This window comes from Sodiomyces alcalophilus (assembly GCF_042370955.1).
Source record: "Sodiomyces alcalophilus JCM 7366 unplaced genomic scaffold ACRALscaffold_8, whole genome shotgun sequence".
NCBI classification, from domain to species: Eukaryota; Fungi; Ascomycota; class Sordariomycetes; order Glomerellales; family Plectosphaerellaceae; genus Sodiomyces; species Sodiomyces alcalophilus.
This window is the reverse complement of record NW_027263539.1, coordinates 670,981-693,418: the sequence shown is the minus strand read 5'-3', so window position 1 is coordinate 693,418 and position 22,438 is coordinate 670,981. Positions and strand designations below refer to the sequence as shown.

Genomic DNA, 22,438 nt, shown 5'->3' with positions numbered 1-22,438 from the left:
CCCCCCCCCCCCCCCCCCCCCCCCCCCCCGAATATTGTTGGATATCACGACCTGCTTTTGTTTTTTCTCTTGATTCTTTTCTTCGACCCGCCTGGCCACCCCTCCCTTGCGGGACGTAGAATGTAGAGATCCGGTTATAGAAAAGAGGAATATAGACAAATAGGAGAAAATATAGACAAATGAGATGAGAATGGGTAATGGTAGAAAATTCGTCCGGTCGTGAGTGATTCGTCAATGAATGCAGGGTAGGCTTATTACGTCGAATAGGCAATGCTGGCAATACCGCCAACTGAAGACGTCAGGTTCGTGGCTCCGTCCAAGGTCTAGCTTGATGGGTGGCCTTCGACGTCGGGCCGTTGCTGCATCGCTGCGTCGAGCTGAGCCTGTCGCACTTGAGCTGTGCAAAGAAAAGAAAACCCATGTTAGCGCTACATCCTATCCCTCCTCACTCCTTGGGAGCTTTGGTGAGAAAACGTACCAAGTCTCCATATCTTGCGCTTGTGCTCGCTGCTCACCCAAGGATACCGTATGGCCCTCTCCGGGTGGGTGGCGAGCAGCCCGATGGCCTTGATCGAGTGCAGCTTCGACTTGGCCTCCCGCACCGGCACCTCGATGGTCTTGACTTCGCCGGCCGCATTGAAGACGAGCTTCCCCTCCCGGTCCGTGACGGGGATCTTCTTGTTTTCCCGGTAGTAGGCGCTCTGCAGGCCGCCGTTGCGACGGTGCGGGCCCTTGAATTGCCGGTTGAACTCGCGCACGACGTCGTCCCACGGTGTCTCCCGGTCCTGTCGGTCGATGCGCCAGTAATCGATAAAGTCCTTTTGTTCGATGGTGTACTTGATGTTGCACCGACTGCCGCGCGCAGGCGGGTTGCGCCGGGCCCTTAGGCGGAGCGGACTGAGACTGGTTTCGGTGGGGTCCATCACGGATGATAAGGGCGGGAAAAAGACGTGCTGGTACGGCTGGTCGTAGAAGAAACTCGGCTGAGGAACGAGTGGCGACTGCGATGGGGGCCGTGGGTGGCCAGGAGCTTGGTTCCTGCGAAAGGAGCTACGTCTGGAGCCGTTGCTGTCCGCGAAATATGTGGCATAATGGGAGGCCAGAGTGTCCAGGGTGATCGTGTCTAGCTCTGGGAGCCGTGGTAGTGGCAGCTTCTCATTACTGCCGGTATTGGCGGCGGTATCTCTGATGCCGCTGCTGTCGCCGATGTTGCCGCTGTCGCTGCCGTTGCTGCTGTTACTGCTCTCGCTGCTGTGGCTGCTGTGGCTGCTAATGCTGCTTTCGCTGCTGTGGCTGCCATTGCTGCTTTCGCTGCTCTCGTCGCTCTCGCTGCTGTCGCTGCTGTTGCTGCTGATGTCGCTGATATTGTTGTTGATGTCGCTGATGTTGTTGCTACCCCTGATGGGGAAGGAGGCAGAGAAAGATGTCGAAGAGGAGAAGTGAGTGGCGGGAGATGGCCATCCCGACGACCCATCTGAGGAAAAAGACCGGTTGTCTATTCTGGTGCCCTCAGACGCCAGAGAACTTTGGCTCAAAGAAGCAGACCCGACCAGCATCGGCTGCAGGGTGATCCTATCGGGGATTGCGGCCAACGTGGTCGTAGGTTTGACGTCGGGTCTGTGAGACATCTTGTGATGGTGTTGTTGGCTTGCGTCCTCTTCCATATTGCCCTCGCTCCGTCTAGCGTCATACATTTCCGAGTAGGCCCGGACGTCTCTGATATAGCGAGGCTCGCCGGGATGGCGAGCCACAGATGTAGGCAGCGAGCCCATGTCGAATCGCCGGTCTAGTGGTTTGATATACTGTCGTTGCCCGCTTCGAGGGGGGAGAGGGCTCGGGTGCGGCGACCAATGCATAGCAGGAGATGGTGGATCCAAGAAGGGTCGAAGGGGATGTTGAAGGCGGAAGAGGAGAAGGAAGAGGAGAAGGAAGAGGAGAAGGAAGAGGAGAAGGAAGAGGAGAAGGAAGAGGAGAAGGAAGAGGAGAAGGAAGAGGAGAAGGAAGAGGAGAAGGAGAGGAGAAGGAAGAGGAGAAGAAGAAGGAGGAAGAGGGGGACGAGGAGCGAGATGGGCTGTTGAAGAAGTCTCGGTGAAAAGGAATGTTGGGTTGGAGGTATGTACATATGCCGAAGCAGGAGGGTAGACCAGACCGTAGTAGAACCAGTCGTAGAACAAGAGACGTATGTACGTGGTCGCTGAGAGTTCAGCCCCTGGTTCTCAGGGTCTTGTCCGTGTGAGTGATAACGGGCGGAGGCGGGAATTGGAGTATATATCTTCTAGGAGGAGACCCAAGTGTAGGGGGGTGTCGGGGCCACAACCACTCCCATATTCCCACACGCCCATAACAATGGGCCACCCCAGAGGGCCACCCATCGGGGCCCACCACATACCTTTGTAGATCATCTGTGCATGTAGAGGCAACTCGACGGCCAGGGCCGTTTCTTATTCTTTAGGCTACTGCTGTTCTGCAGGCCCTGTCGGTCGATCTGCATTTGATCGCCGCACCCCTCGCAAAATTAGCCGAGAGAGAGGGAAGTCTTGGACAGAAATGTCCTTTGTCCTCGGCCATAGGTAGGCGTAATCTGAAGAGATTGACGCCACAGATGTTGTGTTGGGTCATATGACTTGATTGGAAGTTGCATAAGGCCAAAAATAAGCCATGAGGGGAGCGGTGCGAGATGGCATCAGAGAGAGGGGGGGAGAGGGAGGAGAGAAAGTGAGTGAGAGAAAGATAGAGGCAAGAAATGGCGTCAACCAGTAGAGACTGCGCCCGCGCCTAAGCCTGCAGCCATTGTGCAAGGGATACAGGAGAAAGAAGAAGAAAAAAAAGGGCCTGTAGATAGAGATACAGAGAAGAGATACACACCTGACAGTCTAAGTACCCGAGACTATTCCCCGATACCTAGGTACACACTAGTGCCAGGTACATCATGGGAAATACGGGGCGGGGCGTACTTTGAGGGGTTGGGGAGAAAACGAATGAAGTACAACGTATTCCCACCACTTCCAACTTGTCCGCGAGGTATCATCAGGCAAACAAATCCCCGATGAAGAACATTTTCCGACACTGTGTGCGTGTGCGTGCGTGCCTCGAACCCTGGTAATGGATGCCACCGAACATGAACCAACCGCCCAGCGCAATTGGTCGTGTTGTTGGGTTGGGGGGGGCGAGGGGGATGGATGGTGTTTTGGCCAGGTGTTTTCACCAGGACCCGAGGAGCTGGGAGAATGGAGCGTCCACCAGCAGCAGCATGTTTGCCTGTCCGCTGATTGTATTTTCGGTAATTGGCCCCTTCTCCCCATAGCGCCCACGCCCATGCTCGCGCATGCTGATGGGCTTCCAGGTCAGGTCGATGGTGCAAGGTCCGGGTAGGGTGGTCGTGTCGTGTCAACGGTCTGGGTTGATTGTCTGTGAAGAGATTTTTGGATTTTTTTTTTTGGCCTTCCTTTCGAGTTTGGCTCGTTCGTACCGCCTCGTAATGCGAATGACAATCCAGTCTTTTCTGTCGTTGTGTCTCGAATCCATTTCCCACGCCTGTCGATAGCGTCGAGCCATGCATATTGTGGCAGCTTACTCGGCCGTACGTTACAGCCGCGCAGCCGCGTCCAAAAACACGATACCCTGCTCCCCCCTTGCCCGCTATACCTAGATGGTTTTAACCCGGTATGGAAGAGGCAACCGAGTTCCAACTTTTGTGGGCAAGGAGGGGCGGCGGCAGGCGTGGACGAGAAACCAACGAAAGGGAGAGACAAGCAGAGAACATGGAGAGACAGACACAGGCCACACGTGAAGAGACCATGGCGCGGGGCGGGGGATTTTCGTTCGTCGTCCGTATACGCTGGATGCTGGAGGCCGAGTCCGTCGACCGCCGACGCCATGCGGGCGCGCTGCCATGGGAAGAAGAAAGCGTCGCCTGAATCAGGTTCCGGAAGGACTGCCCGGCTGTTCTGGTCATGATGTAATTATCGAAGTACTTCGTATACTGGCTAAGTGATTATAAATGTACGAAAGCCACCTGATAATCGCCCTATTCGTACGTAGGTAATTACTGATAAGCTCTCGGGTTAACTGCTCCCAGTCCCGCAGTGGGTCAACGACTGGACGTCAGTCGTTGCTTTTGCTGCTTGAACGAAACCTCCATTGCTGTACGAAGAGACGACGTCTTGCCATCTCGCCAAATTCTCTACTGACGGATCGGACAATTTGCCCGTAATAGGCGTCCGACGCTGGTCAGCAACCTATTGCCCCATTGAAGCTTTTCATTGGCTCGCTTGGTCTTGGTACGTTGTATGCACGGAATTCCCCCGCTTTCGATCTTTGCTTTTGCTTCACCATCCCTTCCAAGGTGAGGGAGAGCCATTCTACTGTTTATCGATATATCGATGCTGCCATTCACTATTTCGACTAACAGACGACCGAGCCAGTTGGCACCCAGCTACCGGACACTATCTTCTTCTCCGACACCTGACAAGAGACTACGAAGTACGCTGGTATAGGCAAGACGTGCTGTGGAAGCCAAGCGCATCATGGCGGCGTCAACATATCCTCCGTCTACACCCGTCCGCCAAGGCTGACCGAAAGACCGCCATGGCGTCTTGAAGCGAAGCAGCATGTCTTGTCTATGACATCTCGTAACCTTGAAAGTCGGAAGACCAAATGAAGGGATCAGGCGTTTCCCCAGAGACGTGCCCTCCCGACCTGTATCGCACGCCGTGTGCTTGACACTGTGAATACCGAGCAGACCGACGCAGGGGGAGATCGTGGTGTCAGAACCTGGTGGGAGCTCGGAAAGTTCCATGTCTTGCAAAGTCAGAAGATGTCTCTGTTCCCCTGAAAGAGTCATAAGAAGCTGAAGGACCGGCTGCGCCTCTAAGCCCAGACGCGTATGTCTGGGTCGCCACATCTAACGAGGTGTGTTTTCAACCATTGTCAATAGAGACACGGAACTATGTACTTCCCACTGCCAGCGCAAGTGGCAATGGAGATCGAGGAGCGGGTGGCTGTGGAGCTGGCGTGTGTTTCTTCTTCTTCGCCATCAAGATGACCAGCGCAAGACGTACAACGTACGGCCGCATCATGCAAGTCCGCCTCGTAACTTGCCGCCGCGGCGAAGCTGTGATCATCGCTGTCCCTGTCCTGCAACATTTAAGATTGCTCGGTCCCAGGTGAGTCAACTCTGGACCGTCCTCGTCTCTCCCTAGATTGTAGGAGTTGCTGAGAGGATGCTCGTGCTATTGAATCGTGTGGAGGTCCGGAATCTGGCCTCCATGTAAAACAAATATCTTCTAGTAGACCGTATCAGGCAGGGCCGACACAGGGATGGGATGGGGAATCGTGGAGTATGACGCATTTCGTAAGGATACGAATAGATCCATCTCTCCAACGGCCGCCCATAAAGAGACTATACTACGTTGTATGCACAAGATGTGTTTCCGAAAAAGCAATATTTAGCTGCATTTTCCCGTTTTTTTGCCTTGAAATTTCCCATGCGGAAAGAGTTTCCCGTGCATCGTAAGTAGAAAAAAAGAAAAAGAAATAATTCAAAAATAGCTTCATGCCATATACCATCCAAGGACTAGTCGTAAAACTAGGACCACAAAAGCAGATGAACTGGGCCTGTTCAAGTCAGACCAAGGGACGCCATGGATTGATTGGATTGGTCTCTCTACGAACATGGCCATGGGTTCAGTCGTAAGATGCAGCGACGCCTTGTCGTGTACTTCATAAGAGTCGTCTCTGGCGTACGAGCGAGCGGCCATGGCTTGCATGTCCCGCCTGTGCATATGTCTGCATCTTGCATACTCCGTGCTCCGTAGAAGTAACTAAACGGGGCCAGCTGACACAACGGAACTTGCCGGGACTTGTTCGAGACTTAAAGGTGATGCCCACCCGCAGCGGCATTCCTATCTCGCTGCGCCCCGGGTTGTTGCCGAACCTGATCCGCACGCCCCCTGCCCTCGACGACGACGCCGAGAGCAACGCCGGCATCCGCCTGTGACGCCTTATTGGCGGCGAGGAAGCTCTCATCACCTGAAAATCGCCTGCACGTTTTTGCGTTAGCTGCTTATAGTCCTGTAGAGAACCTGAAATCGGTAAGAGTCGACGACAGCCGAGAGAGGAGAAGAAAAAGAAAAAAGAAAAGAAGAAAATAAGCCCGGTTCCTCGGCCTATCGTGAGGGCGAGGAATATAGAGTCGTACCAGCCTCTCTCTTCGCCTCCACTCAAAAAACTGCAGTCGCTGCTGGCTTCACATGTCCAGCCTCCACGGACGCCGATACCAAGTTTCCACGATTCTGGATCTGTGCCTAAAAGAGCGAGAAGGGGAAAAGCGTCAAACGACATGTCAGCATCTTGGTCAATATATGGGAACATGCCGATGGGGTCCGGTCATGATGGGGCTCAAAAAGGAGGTTTCTTTTTGGCTTCTTGCCAATCGTACCCTGCCTGTCGGCGCTACGTGCCCCCGCCTCGGAAACGCCGGGATCCCGTTTTCTCCGGAAAACACTGAGACCGCAGGTGAAGGCATCGAAATCGTGCGTCTCCGGCTTCTCCGGGACCTGGCCGGTGAGGACTCTTGACAGAGCAATGATCGGGGCCGCGTGCGAGCAGAGAATGACGGCACGCCGGCCCTCGGCGTCGCACTGGTCGATAATGGCGGCGGCGGCCCTGGCCAGGCGCTGATAAAGCTCCTGGATCGTCTCACCCTTGCTCGCGGGCACCACGGACGACTGATACTGCTCATCGTAACGGGGGAACATGGGCTTCAAAACGGCGGCCGGCGCGGGAGTCGGGTGTTCAAAGTGGGCGGCGCCGTACCACTCGGAGATGCCGAGCTCGGGCCGGATCGTAGTGGTCGCAGGTGGCGGTGCGTTCTTCTCTCCCTGCTGCTGGTACTCCTGGGCCTTGCGCTCCACAAAGGGGCTGATGGTCTGCAGGCAGCGGTAGTAGGGGCTGGAGTAGACGGCCTCGATGGGCGGGCTGAGTGTCATGAGGTGGGCGGCGAGCTCATTGGCCTGGTCGACGCCGTGGGCCGTCAGGGCCGGGTCGGCCGCGATGCCCGTCGGCGAGGGAACGGAAGCGCTATAGTTGCCCGTTACGTGGTCGACAAGCCAGTTGGAACGGAACTGCGGTCAAGGCCCCGCACCAAAGCGTTAGACACAACGGTTCTCTTCCCGGCCTTTTGGGTAAAAGTCAAAAAGCCAAAAAGCAAAACAGGCGCAACTGGAATTCCGCTGAATGACTTGGGTATCATGTCCTTGTCATGGCTGTGACTCACCCCATGGCGAACAAGGTAGATGACCTCGAGAGACATTTTTGTCTTGGTTCTTTTGGAGAAGTTGTAGAGACTACGCAGCTGTGTTGTATTATCTTAGCGACCGATAGCGTGTCGTCGTTCTGTTTACAGACAGAAATTCCCAATCTGACGAATGTAAGTATGAGTACTTTGGACATCGAGAGAGGGCGTTTGAAGCGGGGCTGATTACAACGTACTGGACGCACTAATTATATTCAGAAAACGACCCGACCCGGCAGGCAAAAGAGCCAGGAACAAGGGGAAAGGACAAGCGGATGAAGAATGTGGGGAAGCCTGCTGATAACGTAATTAATAAGTAACCTGAAAGTATCTCTTCATGGTACATCGGTACCTGCTGGCTACCTAGGCTTATCATCGGACCTTATTATTGGACAAAATCACTACTGATTCATGGGCGGAAATCCATAGCCAACACCAAGGGACGACTGTCGAGCAAATGTACATACTCACTTACGCCTCTGTGAGTATGTACATTTGCTCGACAGTTTTGTCTCGTCACTGTACCTAGAAGGCACAGGGAAGATACATAGGGTTACTGATAGTCTAGCTCCCTACCGATAATTTGCTCTACTATTCTCAAGTAATTACTGCCTCAACTTATATAGGAAGGAGTGAATATATTGTTCTGCTGCCTCCCTAGCATCCGAGACACTCGCTGGACTCGTCAACACGTCTAATATGACTATCATGCCGCTGCCTGTAAAAGTGCACCCAGGGTATCGTGGTGGGAAAATGCGTGCGTACCTCCTTTCTCCAGCAGCCTTTCATTGGCCCCCCGGCAACCCCCTTTTATGCCCTCGCTGTATACCAGAAACATCATGGGATCGTGGCTGAGATTCATCAATGCACCTGTATTACTCCAAGTCCAAAACCCTCCCTTTGCCTTCGTAACCCTCCCCAAAAAAAATCCAAAAAAAATCCCGCGGCCGAGGAAATAACGCTGTGAGGCTGCCCCGTCTACCCGGACATGTGCCACTTACTCGACGTCGACGGCCTGACACCACGGGTGCTTCAGTACTTGGTCAATCGTGTACCGCTCCGACACGTCTCGGTTGAGCATGCACCGGACCAAGTCGATGCTTTCATCGCTGATGACGAATGGCACCCGCAGGTCCCTGTCCATGATCTCGTCAATGCTGTAAAATGGATTCTCCTTGTAGATGATGGTGTATAGCAAGATGCCCAGTGCCCACACGTCTTGCTCTTTGCCGCCGTACGGCTTGCCAGCCAACACTTCGGGAGCTGCATAGTCTGTGGCGTCGTAGAAAAACCCTCGTGTTAGCAGTCACAAAAAAAAACTCTGTGGTCACAGGCGACATGTGGGTGCGCGTAACGTACCAATGGTGCCCACAAAGACGTCAAACGGGCCGTTCTTGATGTATGCCGCGCTCCCAAAATCGATAAGCTTGATCTGACCTTCGCCGTCCAAAATCACGTTCTCATCTTTGATGTCTCGATGCACCACCGACGCCTTGGTGTGCAGGTGGTGGATGGCCTGTGCCACCTGTACGAAAATGCTCCGGCACTCGACTTCCTCCATGTTGCTTCGCAGTTCAATGTAGTCGAACAGATCCATCCCAGGCATGCCATGGGGCGCCATCTCGATGTAGTAGTTGATGTCGTCCTCGAAAAAGCCCTCCATCTCCACGATGTTGGGGTGCCGCAGCTCGGGCCGTCGCAGGTAGTCCAGGACGTGGATTTCCAGAGGCACCGTGCCCAGTCTTCGGTCTCTCGTCCATGTATCCACCAAGATGCGTCGTTTCGTGACATATTTGAGTACCACCTTGGTCTGGGTCGGCTTGTATTTAGCTAGCTTGACCTGTCCGTATGCTCCCTGGCCCATGTCCTCGAGGATCTGGAAGTCGTCAATTCTCTTCTTCTTGGGCGGAACGGCAGCTTGTGGCGTGGCGCGAGGCTTTTCTTCTTTCTGGGGAGCCTTGGACCCTCCAGTCATCTTGGCGGCCGCATTCATCACATGCTTCAGCTGGCGGCCCAAGGCTGCTGCAGCGCCTGTCGCTGGCTGCTCCTTCCGGCCATCGTCCGAGTCCGAGTTCATGTCCATAGGCGTATGAGCCGCTGTTTGACCCGGGGACGGTTGACGCAAAGGTGTCGATATTCCCGACGGCACCGGTGACGGAACGCTCAGCTGAGATGTCGCGGCGTGCAAATGCCGTGAATATGTGATCCATAGTGCGTACACCATTTCGCTGTGGAGCACTGAGCGGGTCCGTTCGTGCGCCCCTGGCGCCTCGCCGCCGTCGTCTACGTCTTGGTCTTCGTCTTCGCTCGTCTCCACCACCGTCTCCGAAAGGACGGTAGATTGTCTTTCGCTCTGTACAACCCTCATTTGGACGTCGATAGTCAGCTCAGAGCCATCACGATGTTTCGCGCGAACGCCCTCTGTCCGCAGGAAGGCGGTTGCCGCATCGGGTCGGCCTTGTCGTAGTGCAAGGAACGCAGACGCCCTTCGGAAGCTATGTTCAGGCACCACAATCCCGTCGACCAGCTGAATGCCGTCTTCTTCAGTGAGCAGGTGGAGAAGGCGGTCAAAATCAGGCAGCAGCGTGTTGACGGACAGCCCGTCCGGGCTTTCGTAACCAAACAATGACCCCGAAAAGGCCGAGTTGGAGCTCTTAATCTCCAACGTCGCAGGGTCGATCACGATGATGCCCGCAATGTGCGGGAAGCTGGATACCCGCAGCTCCGCTTTGCCCCTGACCTGCTCCACCGTACAGGGGATATTGACCTGATGTGAGTTGGGGCAAGTGAAAAATCGCCTCCTGTTCACCTGGGCAAAGTCGACCTCGCCTGTCCGCGGATCAATGCCTTGCCGAGGGATCCGCGGTATCAGCTGTCCAATGTCCAGTCCCGGCTGGACCAGTTCAAGTCCCCAGATGGGCTTCGTTTCCCCCGTAACACTTCGTACGATACCGCCTTCGTCCATCGAGACTATGGCGACGTCCTCGTGGATCTCTTCGAGCACCCAGATCAAGCCGACCCGCTTTTCCTTTACCCAGAGACTGGCTGAGCCCGTGGCGCCGTTTCGCTTTTGAATTGGGACGACGTCGCCGCAGAGGAGGACCCCTCTCGAGCGGTTGTTGCGGTGTCTCATCCTGGGCGGATTTGGATCCCCGCTGTGCACCGTCTGGGCTTTGCGCGGGAGTGCTTTCGACGAGCTTGCTCGCGAATTCGGTTTACTCAGCAGCTTGGCCGTGATACCACCGCTACGTGGCCCCAGCAGCGTCGAGGAAACGGTGGCGGGCGCTTCCCGTGGTGTCAGGTCTTCGATACTGCGGGCCGCCGGGCTGGGTTCCAGGTGCAGCAACCGCTGTTCAAGCCAGGCTCTCCTCTCTTCTTGCACGACTTCTAAGATGCCTAATTTGCGGACTTCAGCTTTCGTAACGCCAAAGACAAGACATGCGAGGTCATTAGCGGCAAGGATTGTCCAGGGTGGCTTGGATTCTGTAGTGAAGATGGCTTGAGCGGCCGGGGCCCATCGGGTGGAATGGCCGTGGACAACCGAGGCGAGGGCACTGGGAAAGTTGCCCGAGGCAAACGGTTGGGAACCCGTGGGAGACACAATCTGCTCTTGATACCCTGGCTGACCGGCAGCGAACGGCTGGGCCATGGCATCAATGAGCTGTTGGCGTATCGACACGGGTGTCGTATCCGTCAGCGTTCGCTTTAGGCTCCCGCGGCGAGACGGCGGCGGCGACGTCTTGGTGGTGGTCCCGCTTTCGTTGGTCGGGGTTCTACTGGAGTTCTCCGAGACTTGCTCTTCCGCAACGAGCTTGGACGCAGCATCCCGGGGCTTTGTTATGGGCACCTCGTCCTGGCGAGAAGACGGGGCCTGTGGCTGTTGAACGTGCTGGTCGGTGGCCGCCGACGACGGCACAGGGAACGAGATGGGCTCCGGGCTTTCGCTGCGCGGTAGGAATTTGAAGTTCTCCTCGAAGACATTTTCACCAGAGACAACGGCGGGTCCAGTCAAGGGACCGGTGACGAGGGGATCACGGTTGGGAAGATTCCCAGCGCCGACCAATTGGGCTCGGGCTAATAGGGCCAGCATATTCTGGGTCTCTACATCGCCCGTGGCGCGGGCCTCGGCACTCGCAAGCGCGGCGGTGGAAGAGGTGGCGGACCTCCCTAGCCGGTCTTTCATGAATTCTATAGAGCGCTTGAGGACATTTTGCCGGTTGTGGATGAATTCTTCAGACTGATGGGCAAAGGAGAACGAGTGTAGCGATTCGGATGGGAAACGAGAAAGATCTTCGGAGAAGTTGGGAGACGCCGGCCCTGCAGAGAACGGCATCGACAGGGGTTGCGAAAGGTTGAGAGTCATCGACGTCGATCTAGGCACTCCAATAGAGGAGCTCCTGGACGGTGGTTTCGACGAGGACAAAGGGGGCGCTCGCCCAGTAGGCTGCTGTCGAATACGACGGAGGCCAGAAAGGCCAAGGCCATGGTCATGCTCTGTTACGATGGGCCCTCTGTAGAATGGCAAGACGTTAGCAGTGAGTTTGCCATGGCCCACGCGCGCGAAGACACCAAACAAGAAGAGATGCTACCAGGAGATACACTTGTATCTCCCACGCCTCAAAGGAATCCCGGTGCCAGCCCAGCACACAAATAATTCAAGCCCTTGATCCATGACTCGGGCAGCACGCCACTGGATGCTTTATGGACACGTGAATAGCCCATTTTTGTGTCTCTCTTTTTTTGTTCTTCCTTTCTCTTCGCAGGGCCGGCCTTCTTGCTATTGAATGGATTCTTGCCTCCTTTCCCAATCTCGTGTGTTTTGATGACTTGCGACTCCATCCAACCAGCAAGCAAAGTCCCTCTCCTTTCAATCGTCCATGGCTCGGAATCCATGGTATGATGCTAGTGATAAATGCAGTGGGGTTGACCAACCTTGCCATGCATTCGTATTCCGCTGCGGCGAGTGTGCTCGCATCTATTGACTGTCTAGCTCTAGCGCGGTCGAAGCCATCGGTCGCAGGGCTTATAGTAGTGAGGTTTCCGGTGCTCCGATTCTTGGGTAGTTGAAGCGGGGGGGCGAGGTCATAACGGCGACCTCTGGCCTCTTCGTTGCTTGGTTCGGCGCCTGTATGCGCAATAATGCCGTGTGAGATGACGGAAAACATGGCATCGAAAAGGATTTGGGAAAAGACGAGAAGGCAGGGAAGGGCAGTCGTAGCCTGGAAAAGAATGCACTCACCATTGTTGTTAGGGCCCCCAGGCATCTGTATCATACTTGAAGGGGTCGTCAGCCGTCAATGGGGGTGGTTTGACTGGAGACGACTAGGGCGAAAAGTGATGGATGCAGCGAATTTGGGTGGTCAGCCGGCGAAGAAGAGGTGTATAGCGACGGTGATGGGGTACTGTGAGGTCAATACGCGAGACAGCGCGATCGTGTGGTTGTGCAGTCGAGTGCAAGATGTAACTGGGATGACCCCAAAGAAAGGTTTTTGTTAAGGGAAAAAAAAAAGAAAAAAAAAAGAAAATACCCCTCTTGGTGTGTGGTGTGACCTGGGGCGAGTGGATAAGATGCAAGGCAGCTGCGATCACAAGCCAACAAAAGTGAAAAGAACCAAGTTTAAGTGCGATATGACCACTGCACTCCAACACTGTTTCCTCCTAGTATTGCGATCGTCTTTGACTGCAAAAAAGCAAAAGTGATTGCGAGTTGATGGAAACGTTGATAAAGGGATGATTAAAGGGAGCGCAGGATAAGGTGGAAGAAGCGGTGGAGAGACGTTGGTTTCGACTTGGGCCGGAGACGGGATGCAATAAACTCGGAAGGGCTCGTGACGCTCCCTCTTGTGGCTTAGTAGGACTAATGGCGTAGGTATGTATGTATAGCCAATACAGTGAACGTCGTGAGGCAGTACTCCTGTGTTATGGCTGTTCACAGACAAATAAAAGCTGAAGTTTCTCTTGGAAGGGAGTAGGCAAAGTATTCGTAGTCGACCCAAGCCTATTGTGTAGGTCTCGCAGAAGAAGGCAGCAGACGAGACGGGACAAGACGAGGTGGCGATGGAGGAATGAAGGGCGGAGGATAGGTAATTAATGACTCGGCGGGCGAGTGACCACCCCGGAGCAATGCCTCAGTGGGGTACCGTATGATACGGAAAGTACGTTGTAAGTGTACCGTATAAAAGAGGACAAGTGCACTAACGGTCTACGAAGTATGTGTCGCCGGGATAATGACAACAAGGCTGAAAGAGTCTGGGTAGATGATGGGGAGTGGGAAGTATGTAACCTCGAGAGAAGAATGCAAGGTAAAAAAAAAGGTGAGTTCTTTAAAGTCGGTACTTAGTCGACGGTTGCGGCAGTTGGATAGTCTACTATAAGTTACCAGCGTAATCACGACGTTGAATAATAAAAATAAGTCTATAAAATCACGCGTACTATCTCCGATATACCCTTTATCTTTTGTTTTTTCCGTTTTCCGCTAGAGTCCCAGTGATTATGATATGTGCATTATAAGTGTTTCGAGCAGCGGTGCGGTGAAAGGGAGAGGGAGAAGGGGATTCAAGTTTACGTGAGACACTTTCTTTTACGTTGTACGCTACACTACAAGGAGAAAGAATTCAAAAAGTGACGTAAATTGGACTCGAGGCTTGTGTCGTTTCTTTTGTCTCCGCCCTTGTCATAATGAATTGTCTCTTGCAGTACATTTTAACCCCAGAATGCCAAGTTCCATGTTGTCGACTTCCTTGGCGAACGAAGGTCGGGTGGGTGGGTGGCTTTGAAGAAAAAAGACGCACCGCACGCCCAGTGACAAACGGACCAAGAGGGGAAAAGCCGGCTCTGTCAAGATGTACGTACTTAGTACAATGTAATCGGAGGGGGAATGCTGCTATAGTACCTCTCTCTGGCTTTTTCGTTCCGCCAGGGAATGTTATGGTCCTCTCAATCACGCGGCATCTGCAATCATGTCTTATGCCTTTGGCCAGGAGGTGCTGGCTGCCCAGAGTCACGTACGTTGACAGGCCTCTACTTTGAAGCCATGCGAAACTCTCCCAGGTACGCCTCAGCGGCCATTCATTGGACAAATTGCTATAGTGGGGCCTAAATCTTGGAGGGTCTCGGGATTTCCCCTCGTGCTTTGCTCTGCCCGCCGTGGCGAAGGTCGCCAGACGTCGAACGCAGGAATTCACAAGGCCGCCTTTGCCCTGATGAGCGGTGACCGATCGGTTATCTGCCGGAAGGAAGCTTGGAATGAAAAATATCATGGATGTCCCGTGTACCCCGTATGTCCAGTGGTGGGGACAGATGATTAGATCAGCCGTTCCTTCTTCCCCCCAATACGAACTTGGACGCAGATGGCGGAGAGCTCGCCATGACATATCCATGCCCCTTCACACTTCCACACTGGGCTCGCGTGGCTAGGTATTACCCAAAGGCGGGTGAAGGGTCCAACCTCTACGTTGTGCACGTGTGGCGTACACCAGAACGACAGTCCTGGTTTTGCTGCCAAGCCAGGTCAGTACACTTGGACAAGACAGGGACTTTGACGCTCCAGCCTTCTGGCCAATGACAAACCAATCATGTCACGGATTTACGGTCTCAGATCCTAGGTAGGTACCGTTGTAGGTAGGTACGGGCCACGGTGACCAAGCGACGGTATGGTCGGGAATGGCGAACGTCAGTGGCAAGACCGCTGGTTACTACGGTGTAGGTAGGTACTCGGTGGGAGACTAATGCTGACCGCAGGAAACTCGGCTGTCACGTTATCGTTTGTTCGAGTGTCCTATATCTATCTATCCATTGATAATAAATATACGAATACGTCCCCATTTGTCTTGGAGCACCGACTTAGTAGTGGGATCAGCGGCACTTACGAAGTACATTACTTCCACGGGTCGACCGGCCCCTTTGGCCCATGCGACGATGAAGTTTGGTGTCAAGCAAGGGGGCCGGATAGCCGGGAGGTTTTCAGGCCTGTCAACTCCAAATCCTAAAGAAGATTCTCAGTCGTCGAATGCCAATAGGATCTGGGCAACGGGAGACCGTGACAGACAAAAATAATTCTAGAAGTATGTACACTATAGTCTATTGGGTCCCAAGGGTTAGATGGGCCCCAGCAGTAATACATAGTCAACGGTACCAAAGCGTAAACGCCCATCCCCCTCGAAAAGCCAGGAGACAACTTGCACCTCTCTTTTCGGCAGAAGGGAAGAAGATAAAACGGGAGGAAGGCGGGGCATGCATGGTATGCACAAAGAACGTGGCGAGTCATTGGTGTGAAATCCCACTGGTTCATCGCCGCCAACACCCACCGAACTCGCCATCTAGTTGGCTTGTCAGCTTCGAGATAACCGGACCTCCCTTTACACGAGGGAATATGTTCTTCAATCCCAGACGATGGGTAAACAGTTCAGGCGGTGCCAACTAAGCACATTTACAACGTAGTCTTTGACTTCAGATTTGGGAAACGTGTTGATGAGGGGAAGGGAAGGATCGCGGTACCACGCGGTCGCCCACCCAGGGTCCGAAGAGTCCTGGTCACTGCAGCGCGTCCAAGTGTCCAGTTCTGACGGATCGGGTCCCGGCCGGGCCACTGTGCATGGACGGCGCTTCGAAGGCGGGGTTCTTGCTGTGTTTCCCGATACAGGTACGCCTTGTCCAGATTGGTACTTTAGTGTACTTCGCCTCGGGACACACCGAGCCTACCTACTTCGTACTCCATGAGAACTACCTGTCTACAGGCAATGCTCGCGAGGTACGTAGTATATCGCATCGTATGGAGTTGTAGGTGCGTGCGTGAATACCTATTCGTAAGGTGCTCATTTAACCATCCTCTCCTGCCTTAGAATAAGCCTCCATTCAGCCAATAATCAAGACGTAGCCAAACAGTGTGAGAATTCTACCCGAAAAAGCAGTCCAAGAATACTTCTTATCTAAGTACACAATTCTACTTACGTCTACGCCCGAGAAAGATTCCCACCCATCGTTTCAACAGTAACACAGCCTCCATGGCCTGACTATGTACGGAGTACTCTCCAGTTACCATCAGGTACAGAGGAAATATACGAAGACGTACGTCTCTAGTACTAATACTTCGTAGGGGCCGAAGCGAAAGGTCGATTTGTATGTTCTATCACCCAGGAACCCGTGCACACTATAACGTACTGGGAAATGTAGTGGCAAAGCCTTAGGAGAAGCCCCAATTTCTCCCCTGAGACCGCCCCTATCGTACGAAGTACAGCGTATTCCGTTCGCTCATGCCAGTCGCTACCAAGGCTACCTCGAGTACGCTTTTCCCGTTCATTATCACTCAAATAATCTATAATCAGAAAATGGACATGAACTTTGCAACAACGTTATTGCAGTTTCTTGTATTATCTTCTTCCCCGATATTTTACTGAAATTCAACCTAGGAGAACAAGTTCGTACCTATTTGGGTCCATGTTCTGCCGAGGCTCCTCCCCCCACCGGTTCCCCTCACCGGGGCCAAAAGTTGGCGCCAAGGTACCTGGAGGTACCCTCTGGTAGCCTTGACTGACCCACTCCGCTGACGCCAAACCCCCTGTCTCCTGAAGTCCTGTCTGGTGACAACCCACTTCGTGCAAGGAGGTCTCTTATCGATAGCGATATCTCCGCTCCTCCTCCCACCTCCGTCCCGTCGTCGAACCACCTGACCACCCACCCTCGACAACAAAACACCAATCTTTATCAAATTTTTCGTCGACTTCGCCATCACGTCGTGCACATGCGTCGGTCCTAAAGAGAGCTTTGGCGAGACGGGGTCATGCCTCAATCCTCCTCCTGCTCGTCATGAACTCATAGGTCCAATCCGATCCTCCCGACCCAACCGTCTCTACCTACAACGTTACAGGAGGTTGGTGGATTGCCAACCATCGTTTGCGTTTCGTCAACCTCGTTACGAATTCTCGGGACAAGTTTCTAGTTTCTCTGCCTCTCCAGCACTACAAACCAGTGGAATTCGCGAATCGAAAGCCTATTACCCCGCCGACGAGACTGGAATTTCTCTGTGGGCTTACATCCAAACTCTATTCCTCGCTACTCCGACCATTTTCTTTTCCCCCGCCCTTAAAAGCAAAAATCCAGCCACCATGGCTGAAATACATCAAGCCGACGGCGGCTCGACGCCCATGGATGTCGTGGTTGGCGAACAGGACCCGGTCATTGCCGAAGGGCCTGCCAAAAGAAAGAACCGCCAGAGATTGCTTCATCGCATCCAACGCATCTCGTCATTCCCTTCGCTTGCCCAGCCAGGTCGTCCAAGAGCCCATAGTAGCCCTTATAGGATCCGAGATACCCTCTCTTGTGCCAGCCTTGCCGGCTCGACCACCATGAGCTCCGGAGTCCCTTACGGTAGCGACTCCTACTTCCCTCCGGGCGCCTCAGTCTCCGGCTACGCTAGTGCGTCCAGTTCCATCTCTACGACCCCCGCCAGCGACATGACCTTGCCGGAAGGGACCGACGACTGCCTCAATGTCCGCAAGGTGGGCACCCCGACAACGTTTTCTTCGAACTTTCTTGCCCACACAGTCCGCCTCCCGTCGGATCTCCGCACTGCTACAAGGGGACAGACGGCGAACCCGGCAATCCCCAAGAGGGGTTTCAGGTTCTGGGATAACATGCCACATGAAATGCGGGTTTACATATTCTCGTTCTTCCGTCCCAAGGAGCTGGTTCGAGCATCGAGCGTGTGCAAGATGTTCTACAGGACCTGTTTTGACGGGCAGTTATGGACAAACTTCGATGCCTCGGAGTTTTACAAGGATATCCCCGTCGAGAGTCTCACCAAGATGATCGCGGCGGCCGGCCCGTTCATCAAGAATCTCAACCTACGAGGTTGCGTCCAAGTCGAACACTCCAAGCAAGCCGAAGTCGTCTTCGAGTCGTGCAAGAACATGGTCCACGTTTCCCTCGAGGGCTGCCGCAACTTCCAGCGGGTCACCCTGCACGGCCTGGTCAAAGCGAACAACAAGCTCACCACCCTCGACCTCACGGGTCTGACGGCCGTCACCAACATTTCCTGCAAGATCATTGCGCACGCCTGCCCCCAATTGCAGATGCTGAACGTGTCCTGGTGCTCCCACCTGGATGCTAGGGGAATCAAGGCCGTGGTCAAAAGGTGTCCCAAGTTGACCGACTTGCGGGCCAGGGCGGTCAGGGGCTTCGACAATATCGATGTCGCCGCCGTACTATTCAACACGAATAATCTGGAAAGACTCGTCTTGAATGGCTGCACAGACTTGAGCGACCGCGCTTTGAAAATCATGGTCCACGGCGAAAATCCCCAAATCGACATCTTGACCGACATTCCCATTGTTCCACCCAGGAAATGGCGTCATGTGGACCTTAGTCGATGCACCCATCTCACAAATCGGGGCATACAAGCCTTGGGGCACCTGACACCAAACCTCGAAGGGCTGCAACTGTCGGGGTGCACGGCATTGACCGATGCCGCCCTGGAACCCATCCTCGCCTCGACGCCGCGTCTCACCCACCTAGAGCTCGAAGATCTCGCCGAGTTGACCGACGCGTTCCTGTCTCGGCATCTAGCCAAGGCTCCCTGCACGCCCTCGCTCCAACACTTGTCGCTGAGCCACTGCGAGAACCTCGGCGACGCCGGCCTGCTCCCCGTGGTAAAGAACTGTGTCCAGCTGAAGAGCATCGACCTCGACAACACGCGCATCAGCGACCTCGTCATCGCCGAAGCCGCTTACATGGTCAGCAAGCGTGCCAAGCGCCACACGGACCCAAGCGCCCGGCCTCGTGTCGGTCTGCACATGGCCGTCTACGACTGCCACAACGTCACCTGGACAGGCATCCGCGAGGTTCTCTTCCGCAATGCCCACGTCAAGCCGTCGGCGGCCGACGTGACGAAACACTCGTACCCGGCCGAGGTGATCAGCCTGAAATGCTTCTACGGCTTCCAGATGACCGTCGACGAGCACACGAAGCGCGTGCTCCGCGGTGATTTCTCGTCGGCCGCGCGGCTGGAGCGTCGGTGGGCCGACTGGATGCAGGCCAATGAAGAGGCGGGGCTCGTGGGGGGAGGTCATCGTCGCAGGCGACGACGGGCCAGGGATGCACAGATGCTACATGCCGACGAGGAAGAAGGCGGCATACTGCATGGCGGTCGTCGGCGGGCCAGGACTATCCCCGCGTGTACCGTCATGTGAATCGCGTCTTTGCCTTTTTGTTTCTCTTGGTTTGGGTCCGACTGTGGCGTCCCCAGACTTGCCATCTAAGTTGTTTTTCTTCTTTTCCTCGGCTACGAGTTTGTTTGTTTGGCGTCTTCGATTGAGAGTGGAACTGAGATCTTGTCGAGGCGTATCGGTACTTATGGGTTGCGCTGGGGGATTTGTTTCTTCGAAATCTTGTCCGTTCTCCTTTTTTTTTTTTTTTTTTAAACACCGTTTTTCATAGACTCGTGTGTTGCTGTCGTTTGGCTGGTCCATTATTGGGCTCTTCCAGACGAAGAGGATAGGGGGCTCTCTGCGGACATAGCAAAGGAGCTAGAGCTTGGTGCCTCGACAAGAAGGACACTTTGGGCTCGCATACGCGCTGATCCGAGGCCCCGGCGTACCATGGATAGGGGCGCACGCTCCTACATCTCGCTATCGTCTTCGCGGAAGGCCTTTCGCGCATCCGGGGTTTCGGTTTGGAATCTGGACTTGGGACTGGGGTTAGCTTGGAAAATACGAGGAATCTTTTTTCACGGGTACATAGAATGGCATTTGGTTTTGTAAGACGGCTAGGATCAGGTCAGGTTTTGTCGAATTAAGCCAGGTAACAAAGTTAGGAAATGTCAAGTCGTGTCGAGTCGCTCATTACCCACTTGTGAATCTTTGCTATTGATCGAAGGATTGGATACGGAGTATTTATGTACACCCTCTCAAAAGCTGACCACTGGATATGATGTGTATAGTTGAAGCACAAGCTGCGCCTCCATTGCATGTCTCCGCTATGGGGTGAGACGCGAATATAAAGCATGAACTGGCTGCCTCGCACGATCCCTCAGACACTATCATCCAGAGCCGAACTGACGGATGTACCGCCGAATATTTGCCTGGAACAGCTCGTCGCCGTCGAGCTTCTCGGCGTCGATGACATAGGCATCATTATCGTCGTCTTCATCACTGCCATCCATAGCACGCGGGTAATACGCGCCATGGACGTCGGCAAAGTCGTCATCTGATGCATCATCGTTATGGTAGAGGTACGGGTTGCGGTCGTACTCGTCGTCCGAGGCGACTTCGTCCTCGGGATAGTCTGCCGTGTAGTGGTTTTCGGCTGCGACGACGTTAACTTTTTGCATTAGTTCTAGGGGAGTCGGGGCATGCCGCGAAACTGACCGTTCTCATCTTCGTCGTCCCAGTCGTCGTCCGAATCCGAGTCCTCGTTGCCATAGAAAAGCTCCATGTCCTCCTGTGTGTCAAAGTGAAGGACGCCAATCTGCTCGGGGGGGATGTTTCGTAGCGAGGTAGCGTAGTCGGCAGGCGTGGAGGTCAGTTCGTAGACGTCAATCTCGTAGTCGTCATCGGACATGTCTGTGTCTGTTGGCGATTCCGGCGCGTCTCTGGGGGCCTGCTCGTTTAGCTTCCGGGCCAGCTCCGGATGGCGGTCGGCGAAGCGCTGCGCCGGCGCCTTGGGTTTGAATCTCGGAGACGGTTTGGAGCGGGGAGAGGCAACGTCGCGCGTTCTTTGGATTTCCATCTGTTGCAAGTTGAGACCCAGCTCGTGGAGCACCCACTGGTCCATTTCGGTAGCCCTCGTATCGATGTCTTCCGTTGGGGTGAACGAAGGTAATGGCCTATGTTGCGCCCCGATGCCGCCGGCCAGGTCTCCTTGGGTTGTAGGTGGTGCAGCAGACTCTGCCGCACCGGTGAGGATGTCCTCTTTGGCCAACACGCGTCTGGTGCTGGGCTTCTTCAAGCTGGTCGAGGTAGACGGTTGCTCGACATGGTCCCCGATGGAAGCGGGAAACTTTTCCAGGTCGACAAGCTGTTTGGGGGAAGGCCTCTTCTTCCCCCGCTCGACGAAGACGGCAGTTCCGTAGCGATGCTTCTTCGAGACACCAGCCCTGAGTACTTGATTCAAGTCGGGAGTCACAGAGGCACGGGTCAGGTGAAAGCGACGAGGCTCGGGGGCAGAGAGTGCAGGTGATTTCGTGGCGGAGGTCGACGGCTCGGAGGGTTTGTCGACGGCTGGCGTTTGTGTTCCATGGACGACGGGGAGGGTATGTTGGTGAGCTGAGCTCTTCGTGGCGGTTCCTTTCGACCTTTTCTTCGGAACCAGGAATTCATCGCCAGGTTTCGAGGTTTGGATGATGGGAACGGTGTCTGTCACATGGGCATCGAGGGTGTTGCTGGTATCGACAAAGGACTCGGAGGCCTTGGAGCCAGCAATACGGCGCTGGTATACCCAATTGCTACCGCTTCGGTGACGCTTAGTGCCATGTTCAAGCTCTACGGTTTCCTTTTGTTAGCGCAGGACCGGATGTATGGAGTATGAGTATGGAGTAGGCAAGGTAATATCGCACGAAGGTAGGTGACAGGGGCGTCCTCGGCGCCGCGCTTGCGCTTGACGTGAATGAGTCGCGGAGGCCCGGTCATTTTTCCGCTGCCGTTGAGAGCTTGATGGAGGGTGTCGGATCGTGGCGAGTTGTTATGTCGCTACGTTCGTAGAAAAGGACAGGAGGTTCAGTGAGTAGGTAATACTTCATGGGTGATATCCCCAGGGGCTTCAGAAATATTAGCCAGCACGTAAACCCACTTTAAAGTGGGGCTATGAAGCCGCCCGAAGGTCCCGTTCGACAATCGCAACATTGTCTCAAAGGCAACTCAAGTGGCTTAATTGTACTTTTTGAGTAGTTATATACGAAGTACATGTACGAATAGTCGGTTGCTCTAGGTACCTGTATGAGTGTTATATAAAGGAATTGACTTTCCACATGGTATAGAGAACCTGACACTGTCCTCTCTTCGTTCTATATATCCAGTGTCTCTATATCGGCCATCACAACACCGTCTGTAGGTAGCAAGATGGAAATCATTAGGTTTCGCGTTATTATGAGTGACCAAAGTCGCCAAAGCGTTCATAGTCTGCAATAGCAGACGACTAACCACTTGCCTCGCG

At 54.2% G+C, this 22,438-nt stretch overlaps 7 protein-coding genes across 8 annotated transcripts; 1 reads left to right on the top strand and 6 right to left on the bottom strand.

Moving 5' to 3' along the window:
- Window positions 1–323: 323 nt before the first annotated feature.
- ACRALDRAFT_1072442 (uncharacterized protein) lies at window positions 324–1,772 on the bottom strand (the record flags this gene model as incomplete). Its single annotated transcript, XM_071017977.1, has 2 exons — window positions 324–397; window positions 479–1,772. 2 exons carry the CDS (start codon window positions 1,770–1,772, stop codon window positions 324–326), a joined length of 1,368 nt encoding a protein of 455 aa, XP_070871560.1.
- Window positions 1,773–2,028: 256 nt separating this feature from the next.
- On the bottom strand, window positions 2,029–2,572 carry ACRALDRAFT_2061061 (uncharacterized protein). The gene has a single exon (XM_071021953.1). It carries the CDS (start codon window positions 2,400–2,402, stop codon window positions 2,217–2,219), a length of 186 nt encoding a protein of 61 aa, XP_070871559.1. The 5' UTR covers window positions 2,403–2,572; the 3' UTR covers window positions 2,029–2,216.
- A 1,851-nt stretch (window positions 2,573–4,423) lies between these two features.
- Window positions 4,424–4,972, bottom strand: ACRALDRAFT_2037323 (uncharacterized protein). The gene has a single exon (XM_071020828.1). The coding sequence runs from the start codon at window positions 4,796–4,798 to the stop codon at window positions 4,436–4,438; it is 363 nt and encodes a 120-aa protein (XP_070871558.1). The 5' UTR covers window positions 4,799–4,972; the 3' UTR covers window positions 4,424–4,435.
- A 596-nt stretch (window positions 4,973–5,568) lies between these two features.
- ACRALDRAFT_1065646 (uncharacterized protein) lies at window positions 5,569–7,433 on the bottom strand. The gene is made up of 4 exons (XM_071017199.1): window positions 7,277–7,433; window positions 6,440–7,124; window positions 6,200–6,305; window positions 5,569–6,041 (listed from the first exon to the last, which is right to left on the bottom strand). Exons 1-4 carry the CDS (start codon window positions 7,310–7,312, stop codon window positions 5,873–5,875), a joined length of 996 nt encoding a protein of 331 aa, XP_070871557.1. The 5' UTR covers window positions 7,313–7,433; the 3' UTR covers window positions 5,569–5,872.
- A 457-nt stretch (window positions 7,434–7,890) lies between these two features.
- ACRALDRAFT_1065643 (uncharacterized protein) lies at window positions 7,891–13,152 on the bottom strand (the record flags this gene model as incomplete). 2 transcript variants are annotated; one of them, XM_071017197.1, is made up of 4 exons in its annotated part: window positions 7,891–8,566; window positions 8,654–11,805; window positions 12,227–12,419; window positions 12,534–13,152. In XM_071017197.1, the coding sequence occupies 4 exons, from the start codon at window positions 12,556–12,558 to the stop codon at window positions 8,292–8,294; spliced, it is 3,645 nt and encodes a 1,214-aa protein (XP_070871555.1). The 2 variants fall into 2 exon arrangements, with proteins under 2 accessions (XP_070871555.1, XP_070871556.1); XM_071017198.1 differs by lacking the exons at window positions 12,227–12,419; window positions 12,534–13,152 and having other exon boundaries at window positions 8,292–8,566; window positions 8,654–11,657.
- A 3,854-nt stretch (window positions 13,153–17,006) lies between these two features.
- On the top strand, window positions 17,007–19,690 carry ACRALDRAFT_1065642 (uncharacterized protein). Its single transcript, XM_071017196.1, has one exon. The coding sequence runs from the start codon at window positions 17,398–17,400 to the stop codon at window positions 19,477–19,479; it is 2,082 nt and encodes a 693-aa protein (XP_070871554.1). The 5' UTR covers window positions 17,007–17,397; the 3' UTR covers window positions 19,480–19,690.
- Window positions 19,691–20,132: 442 nt separating this feature from the next.
- ACRALDRAFT_1083244 (uncharacterized protein) lies at window positions 20,133–21,915 on the bottom strand (the record flags this gene model as incomplete). The annotated part of the gene is made up of 3 exons (XM_071019421.1): window positions 20,133–20,593; window positions 20,656–21,768; window positions 21,843–21,915. 3 exons carry the CDS (start codon window positions 21,913–21,915, stop codon window positions 20,328–20,330), a joined length of 1,452 nt encoding a protein of 483 aa, XP_070871553.1. The 3' UTR covers window positions 20,133–20,327.
- Between the last annotated feature and the right edge of the window lie 523 nt (window positions 21,916–22,438).